General features: G+C 53.1%; 1 protein-coding gene across 3 annotated transcripts; it reads left to right on the top strand.

Moving 5' to 3' along the window:
* Nucleotides 1-891: 891 nt before the first annotated feature.
* On the top strand, nt 892-8,260 carry MYORG (myogenesis regulating glycosidase). 3 transcript variants are annotated; one of them, XM_086683388.1, is made up of 3 exons: nt 892-1,179; nt 4,011-4,155; nt 4,457-8,260. In XM_086683388.1, the coding sequence occupies exon 3, from the start codon at nt 4,530-4,532 to the stop codon at nt 6,672-6,674; it is 2,145 nt and encodes a 714-aa protein (XP_086539514.1). In that variant the 5' UTR covers nt 892-1,179; nt 4,011-4,155; nt 4,457-4,529; the 3' UTR covers nt 6,675-8,260. The 3 variants fall into 3 exon arrangements, with proteins under 3 accessions (XP_086539514.1, XP_086539515.1, XP_086539516.1); XM_086683390.1 differs by lacking the exon at nt 892-1,179 and adding an exon at nt 1,220-2,980; XM_086683389.1 differs by lacking the exon at nt 4,011-4,155.
* Nucleotides 8,261-8,942: the final 682 nt, after the last annotated feature.

Genomic DNA, 8,942 nt, shown 5'->3' with positions numbered 1-8,942 from the left:
ATTTTTGCACCCAACTCCTCCTCGGAGCAGGGGTGTGGCGGGTCACGTCCATCACCTCACAGCACGGTCATTTCTAACGGCTGCCACCACAGGGTGTCGGAGGGCGGGAGAGGGCAGAGGGGGAATTGCAAAATCCCGATTGTCCCCCAACCTCAGACATTACTGGTCCGGTGGGAACCAACAACTTGGGCCTCCCGGCTGGTGGAACCAACCTCCTCCCGTTGGGTCCTTAATAGGATCCTTCCTGCACCGAGCCTCTGAGATCCTCCCGGAACTCCGCTACCCTTTTTCTATATGAATTGTTTCCATATGGGAAATTTTTTCCACATGGAGAGCTAGTGAGAGCGTTATACCGAGATGGCCTCCACCTGCCCAAGTCTGGAGGGGAAAGAATCCCAAGAGCCAACGCTGCCCCTTTACCCTGTGGCTCGTTTCTCCTCATACACATCCCAAATTTAGCCTAGAAGTTCAAGAATCCCAAGTCTAGGGGCGCCTGGGTGGCGCAGTCGTTAAGCGTCCGACTTCAGCCAGGTCACGATCTTGCGGTCCGTGAGTTCGAGCCCCGCGTCGGGCTCTGGGCTGATGGCTCAGAGCCTGGAGCCTGTTTCCGATTCTGTGTCTCCCTCTCTCTCTGCCCCTCCCCCGTTCGTGCTCTGTCTCTCTCTGTCCCAAAAATAAATAAACGTTGAAAAAAAAAATTAAAAAAAAAAAAAAAAAAGAATCCCAAGTCTACAACTGCTCCTTCCTTCCACCAGAACTACATTTCCCAGAAGGCCTAGGGCAGAGCCCCGCCTGAATGCGGTAAGCAACTGCCCGGCGGGGGCGGGCCTGAAGGCAGGGGGCGGAGCCGGGAGACCTCCGGCTGGTGGCCCTCCAGAGTTGCCCGGAGGTGGGCACAAAACAGTAGAAGAAAGGTGGGGGCTAAGGGGTGGGGCCTTATGTCCGCGTGACAATGTGGGCAGAGGGATCGAGCACCAGGGGCGGGGCTGGACTCCGAAGCCCGAAATGAAACGGAACGACCGGGGCGTGGCCGAGCAGGAAGAGGGCGGGTCCCGAGGAGGGCCTCAGCTGTTTCCCAGCTTGGCAGAGCCCCACGCTGTGCCGTGGCAGCGCAACTCCGGCTAGCGTGGAGGGAATCTTCGGGAGCCTCCCTTCACCCCCACTTCTGGGGTCACTGCCGTGAGTGAGCCCAGCGGTGGGACTTTGGGGGGGGGGGGATGTTGAGGAAGCACACTTCCTGAACTTTCGCTCCTACTAATGAGTAGGGGGTGCGAGTCTGGACACTTGGGCCCCTTCTCAAGCCGCGGTTCCCAGCGGGAGGCTGGCCCCTAGACCTCATTCTGTGCCTTCGGGCACTGTAGCTGTAGCGCTGGGGTGGGGTTGGAGTATTCCAAGCTGTAGGCGCAGTCACTCGATCCCTTCGGATCCTGTCATTGAGGAGGGCAAGGAGATGGGCGGGATCGAGTTGCCTTTGACATTCCTCCCTCCAAGCCCCCCCCCCCCCCATGGAATTATGTTGGGCAAACGACTCAACTTGGCATGCCCTCCTTTCTTTGGGGCCAGGCCGGGCCCTCCCCCTCAGATCCGGCCAAGGGCCGGCGGCCAAGACTGAGGTTGAGTGTCAAGTGGGGAAAGGCTTGGCTAGGTCAGACCTCACCTGCTGGCATTAGCCTGTGGTTGGCCAGATGGCGGAGGCGGCAGATTACAGGGGTCTCTAACGCTGTTAACACAGGAACCATAGTTCCTCCTCCACAGCCCCAATACCAGATGCCATTAAAATTGCCCCTTTCCTACCCCCAAGTAGCCTTCCTGGAGCAAGTAGCAGCATCAGTCCTTGAGAAGATAGGCTTCACTATGCACAAACTCACCTCAGTGGGTGGGAGCCTGTCCCACCCTCTGGCCCACAAAGCTCCTTTCCTCTGCTGCATTCAGACAGCCAGTCGGACCATTATCTCCCATCTCTTGAAAATTATGCTGTGGAGGGTTAAGCTGGGATTTTGTATTAGGCAACCTTGCTACCTGGTGACTTCAAACAAGTTCTTTCTTCTGTTTGGGCAAGTTTCTTCATCTGTAGAATAGGCACTATAGCTATGCTTCTTGTTCAGTATTATTGTTAGAGTTGGATGCTGTGGTGGCATTTGGGAGACCATTACAGGGCCTGCATGGAGTGGGTGCCTAGGCCTGTGGGTTCCTGTTCTTCACACACACACACACACACACACACACACACACACACACACACACACACACACAACCTTGGAATCCTAGAACATTAAGATTCTCAGAACCTGTTGGAAAGGGCTTTTGAGGTCATCTTGGTGGCCTTTCTATGCCTCCAGGTGTAATGAGATAGGCTGATTTAATATGAAAGTTTTGAGGATGCCCTCACCCTGTTCTCTGTCCTCTTCAGATATGGACCCTTTCCCCTTATTCCCTCAGTGCCCAGAAGGGGGCCTTGATTGTTCTGAATGAATGAATGAATATAAATGTACAGCAGGTACTTCTTTGGGTTTTGCTTAGCTTGAGGGCATCAGTTAAAGGCTACTGTGTTCATTCTCCAGGAGGGCTTTTCTAACCTGTTCCTACAGGAAGGGAAGTCCATATTGGTGTTGGGAAGTTTTGAAAGCTAAGTTGTATGGGATGAGAGAAAGAGAGTAAGAGGCTGTTCCAGACCAGCTGGAACTGACCAGCTTAGGGAGTTGGGGGGAGGGAGCACAGAGAATGAGGTCCTGAGACAACACCTCACTGGAGGGGAGGGGAGATTGTAGGGAGCTGTATATTGACATCTGGGATCAAATTCTGGTCTGTACCTGTCATTCTTGACAGTTTCTTCATGGGAGAGGTGGGGGAGTTGAGGACCCTGAGCAGTTCTGGCATCTCCTTGGAAAGAGCTGAGGACTTTGAGACAGACACTGGCATCTGGGAGGAGACTAATTACTATTTGCCAGTCTCCCTCTCTACTTCCTCCCAGCTGGAACAGGTGGGCAGCCGGCTGGCACTGTGTATGTCTGTGTGTGCACCTAGCTGGTGCTATTTCTTTGTTGAACGTTGCCCTGAGGGCTGAGATAGGAAGGGTCAGTGGCCTTGAGTAGCAGATTGGGACACACACCTCCCCCAAGTCTATGGGTTTTGTTTGTTTGGTTGGTTTTTGGTGTTTTTTTGGTTTTTTTGTTTTGTTTTGTTTTGTTTTGTTTTTTTGCAGTCATATCTGTGTGTTTAGCATACACTGTATGAGAGTGTATGTAGTACAGTAGGGGGTGTCTGATAGGTGAAGGAGAGACATTGGCCCAGTGTGGCTAGGCAAAACTTCCTAGGGCATATGGCTGAAGGATTTAGATTAGGAAAGGAATGAGTTTGGTGGTCACAGGATAGGCCTGCCTGGAAATGGAATCAGAAAGCAGATGAGACCATGACATGCCTTAACTCTTGATTGCAAAGTTTACACTTCTGAATTTAATCCTGGGGGTCATGAGCAGCTCTCTAAACTAGGAGGAGATATAGTCTCATAAGTGCTTTAAGAAGATCACCATGGTTGCTGTAAGCAGAAGGCATTGGGGGAAAAAGAAGTTGGAAGCAGGGAGGTCTAGGGGGAAAGTACTGCAATGATACAGGGGAGAAATGACAGTGCCCAAACTAGGGCAGGGGCAGCAGGAGAGTCAGTGAGTGGTAGAGACACATCCAGGAGGTAGCTGGCCAACAGATGTGTTGCCAGGAGGAGAGAGCAGGAAGGTTGGCAGAGAAATGGACTTGGTGATCAATTACTGAGAACAGGGTGGAATTTGAGAGAGCAAAGAAAGGGTGGTCTGAGAAGTCACCATGGCCCCCAGGCAAGACTCTTTACCCCAGCCCTAATGTCCAGACTCAACCCTGCTTCTCTCCAAAGCAGGCCCAAGACCGAGGCTGGCTTTGGGTATCTTCTCTAATCTCTAGATTTAATCTGACTTTTGACTCAAGATTAAATTCCATGCCTGAGATGTTCCCCCTTCTCTCCTCTCCCCCTCTGGGGACAGGAAAGCTAGCCTACTGCCCAGTTAAAGGTCTGAAGGAGCTGGTTGGATTATCTTCCCTCTGCCACCATGGCGCTCTCCAGATCCCTCCTCTTCTCTTCAGCCTGAACTGCATCTATGTGTGATCCAGGGAGGCCTGACTAATTCTGTGAGTCTAGACAGCTCCCTGACCCTGCCTGGGTTTGTTCTTCCACCAGGGAAATGGGGATGTATGCCATCTGCCCCTCCCCATTCAGAGTCCTGACTAATTTTGTCAAAAACTGGGCTCATGAGAAAGAGTGGGTAAGATACAGACAGATGGTTCTGTTAAGGGTCAAGCCTTTAGTCCCAGACCTTACATCCCAGTAATACAACCTTTCCAAAGTATACACCTCTTCTTTCTTGCTGCAGCAAAGGGAGATACTATGGAATGAGAAAGCTCAGTTCTACTTCTCTCTTTCCCCTTCCAGAATCAGGCAGGCCAGGTTCAGATGCGCTTTGTTGGGTGGTCCTACTGCCCACTCCTTCCATAACTGGGGGCTGATGCCCCAGAACCCTCAGGAGAAGAGCCAAGCCTATCCCCGCCGCCGCCCTGGGAGCCACACAGACCATAAGAGTCCCAAGGCCACCGCAGGCGCAGCTATGTACACCTTCTTGCCTGATAACTTCTCGCCTGCCAAGCCCAAGCCGTCCAAAGAGCTGAAACCACTGCTAGGCTCCGCGGTGCTGGGGCTGCTGCTGGTGTTGGCGGCAGTGGTGGCCTGGTGCTACTACAGTGCCTCTTTACGCAAAGCAGAACGCCTGCGTGCGGAGCTGCTGGACCTCAATCGAGGCGGCTTCTCCATCCGCAACCAGAAGGGTGAGCAAGTCTTCCGACTGGCCTTCCGCTCAGGCATGCTGGACCTTGACTCCTGCAGCCGCGACGGTGCCCTGCTCGGCTGTTCTCGCACAGCAGATGGGCGCCCGCTGCACTTCTTTATCCAGACTGTAAGGCCCAAGGACACGGTCATGTGCTACCGTGTGCGCTGGGAGGAGGCAGCTCCAGGGCGCGCGGTGGAACACGCCATGTTCCTGGGCGATGCAGCGGCACACTGGTACGGCGGTGCTGAGATGAGGACCCAGCACTGGCCTATCCGCCTGGATGGCCAGCAGGAGCCACAGCCCTTCGTCACCAGTGATGTCTACTCCTCTGACGCCGCATTCGGAGGCATCCTCGAACGTTACTGGCTGTCATCGCGTGCGGCTGCCATCAAGGTCAACGACTCAGTGCCCTTCCACTTGGGCTGGAACGGCACCGAACGCTCGCTGCGGCTGCAGGCCCGCTACCATGACACGCCCTACAAGCCACCTGCTGGCCGCTCCGCAGCACCAGAGCTTAGCTACCGTGTGTGTGTCGGCTCTGATGTTACTTCAATCCACAAATACATGGTTCGACGCTATTTCAACAAACCGTCAAGGGTGCCAGCACCTGAGGCCTTCAGGGACCCCATCTGGTCCACGTGGGTGCTGTATGGGCGTGCTGTGAACCAGGACAAAGTGCAACGTTTCGCCCAGCAGATCCGCCAGCACCGATTCAACAGCAGCCACCTGGAAATAGATGACATGTACACACCTGCCTATGGAGACTTCGACTTCGACGAGGCCAAGTTCCCCAATGCCACTGACATGTTTCGCCGTCTGCGCGACGCCGGCTTTCGCGTCACGCTCTGGGTTCACCCGTTTGTGAACTACAACTCATCGTGCTTTGGTGAGGGTGTAGAACGTGAGCTGTTCGTACGCGAACCCACTGGTCGGCTGCCCGCGCTTGTGCGCTGGTGGAATGGCATCGGCGCGGTGCTGGACTTCACACGCCCAGAGGCTCGTGACTGGTTCCAGGGACACCTGCGGCGGCTGCGCTCCCGCTATGCTGTGGCTTCCTTCAAGTTTGATGCAGGAGAGGTCAGCTATTTGCCACGGGACTTTAGCACTTACAGGCCGCTGTCCGACCCCAGCATATGGAGCCGACGCTACACTGAAATGGCACTGCCCTTCTTCTCTCTGGCAGAGGTTCGCGTGGGCTACCAGTCACAGAACATCTCGTGCTTCTTCCGTCTAGTGGACCGCGACTCGGTGTGGGGCTATGATCTGGGGCTGCGCTCGCTCATCCCCGCGGTGCTCACCGTCAGCATGCTGGGCTACCCATTCATCTTGCCCGATATGGTGGGTGGAAATGCAGTGTCTGAGCGCACAGTGGGTGGTAGCGAAGTGCCGGAGCGTGAGCTATATGTTCGCTGGCTGGAGGTGGCCGCCTTCATGCCCGCTATGCAGTTCTCAGTCCCACCTTGGCAATATGACGCCGAAGTGGTGGCTATCGCGCACAAGTTTGCAGCGCTTAGGGCCTCACTCGTAGCGCCGCTATTGCTTGAGCTGGCTGGTGAGGTCACCGACACAGGCGACCCCATCGTGCGCCCCCTCTGGTGGATTGCGCCAGGCGATGAGACAGCACACCGCATCGACTCGCAGTTCCTTATCGGAGACACGCTGCTGGTGGCTCCAGTACTGGAGCCAGGCAAGCAGGAGCGAGACGTCTACCTGCCTGCAGGCAAGTGGCGCAGCTATAAGGGCGAGCTTTTTGACAAAACCCCCGTGCTGCTTACTGATTACCCAGTGGACCTGGATGAGGTTGCCTACTTCATCTGGGCATCCTGACCCAACCCAGGACCCAGGAATCCCACAGCCCTAACCTTTGTCTTTATGCAGGCGTTTAACCCTCCATCACAACCACACCGTGCATCCCCAGGAAGATCCCACCTCTGCAGTTCCCACTAAGTGGGTGCTGACATAAATGTGCTCTAGCCAGCTCCTGCAGGGCCAGGTGAGGGGGCGCTGAAGCAACTTCTCATTTCAATGCACAGTCCTAAAGACACTCTTTCCCTCCATGCTCACTGCAGTCTGCAGAAACCTCTTTCTGAGGTGGGAGCGAGAGAACTCTGAGGTAAAATGCCAGCTATCTTCCTATTACACGATTGTGTTTTAAAAGCACAGAGAGAAACCTTACTGTCCATCCTGGCCTGAATGGCCATCTTTGTCCTTCTAAGGTTGGGACTTGATCCTTTTAATGTCCCCAAAGAGCTCCCTGCCACACTTAGAAAGGCACATTCTTGGTGTTGGAAGCCAGGCCCCGAGTTCCCAGCACTCGCCTGAAGTGTGTTGACCTGGTCCTACCCCAGCTAAGGAGATGGGATGGAGGTGTCTGGCCAACAGACAAGGAGGATGGAGGTCCCATCCCAGAGGATAGAAGGACTGGGCACAGCACTGAGCCATCATTGTTGTCCCTCATTTGTGAAGAGACTCCTAATGCTGCACTTACCCATCTATGTAAACACATGGGCTCAGCCCTGGACCAGGGCCATGGCCTAATGGGCAAGGACTTGCAAGGCCATGCAGGCCCAACTTGGTGCCTTAATTCAAGAACCTGTGTGTGTGTGTGTGTGTGTGTGTGTGTGTGTGTGTGAGAGAGAGAGAGAGAGAGAGAGAGAGAGAGAGGCACCATGTGTTCCTGGATCTATGGAATTAACACAATACTTCTGAAGCTGGATGAGCCTGGAAGGAGGGGACAGGAAGCAAATTTGAGGTTTTGATTGTTGATCTGGCCCTCTTCTGGTTGATGTCTCTGGGACTATAGCAGGAAATAAATAGCGCTTTCAAGATTTCTCAGCTGCCTCACTTCCTGCATACATGGCAGGGGTGTGGCGTAAAAGGGAGCGAGCGGTGTTCTTTTTCTGATGGTAGTGTGCTTTGGCACGTGAACTACATTTGCACATCGACACCTGTAAATACACATACAGGGTAAGGTGTTTCGTTTCAGCCGTTTTCCCTTTCTAAGAAGAGCAACCTCAGCCAGAGTAAATCTCCCTGACTTTGCAGCTGAGTCTGAAGAAGTGGCTTACCAGAGCGGGGAGGTAGGAAACAGGGCAGGGCTCAGCTTCCCTCAACCCCTAAAGAATGCATCCTTTTGTCCACTCCTCTACCCCCTCTATTTCCCCAGTGTGAAGAATGCCTAATGAAAGTTTGGAGGCACTCACAGATGTCTATCTTGAGTGCTGATTTTACCACTTGTCTACAAGCTGTGTGATTTTAAGCAAGCTGCTTACACTTATTGAACCTCAGTTTCCTCATATGTAAAATGGTGATGATAATGCCTACCTCCCAGGATATTGTGGGAATTATAAGTACAGATGTATGTAAAGTGCCTGGCACAAGTAGGTGCTCAATAAAAGGTAGCTATTATCCTATTTCTTGGTTTTTGTTGTTGTGGAGTTTTACTGCATAAAAACAAGGATTTTTCTAGGCCCCAGCTCCCAACCCAACTGGCTTCCTCTGGGCCTGCCTGTTTCCCAAACATTTGCACATAGCACCCAGTTGAGCTCTGAGTTTGTGACCCAAAGGGCACTGTGGTCCAGAGAAAGGCAAGAGGAGAGATATCTGAAAGTGGGATGTCAGGAGCCAGGATTCCTGTGTCCCCAGGAGATGGCGAGTATATGAATGAACTTCCTTCTCCTTTTTGTCAAGAGCATCCATCCATCAGTACTCAGTGATGAACCTCCTGGGGCCCCAGCAACCATCTATAGGTTGTGGAGTGACTGTAGAAGCAGAACACCCAGGCTGGGTCCTGGAAGGTTCCCTAAGTGGCTGGAGAGCATGACTCACACTTGAATGGCCCTCCAACTTTCTTTGCAATCTGAAGCCAGTTTAACTAACCTCTTAAGCCATGGTTTCTTCATCTTTTGAATGGAATTTCTAGGATTCATTGAGATGGACCTGTAAAGCACTTATGCAAAAATTGGCAAAGAGTAAGTGCTCAATAAATGGTAACTCCTATCAACTCTTCTTTTAAACAAGGGACACTAAACAAGAAACAAACAAAAAAGCCTGCCTAGAACCTATGCTGTCCATGTGGTAGCTACTACCCACATG

This window comes from Puma concolor, chromosome D4 (assembly GCF_028749965.1).
Source record: "Puma concolor isolate L17-30 chromosome D4, mPumCon1.1.hap2, whole genome shotgun sequence".
NCBI classification, from domain to species: Eukaryota; Metazoa; Chordata; class Mammalia; order Carnivora; family Felidae; genus Puma; species Puma concolor.
This window is presented reverse-complemented; position numbering and strand designations above follow the sequence as displayed.

Bases quoted from the DNA above. Each gene is read 5' to 3' on its own strand.
- MYORG (XM_086683389.1), top strand. From the start codon at position 4,530: ATGCCCCAGAACCCTCAGGAGAAGAGCCAAGCCTATCCCCGCCGCCGC.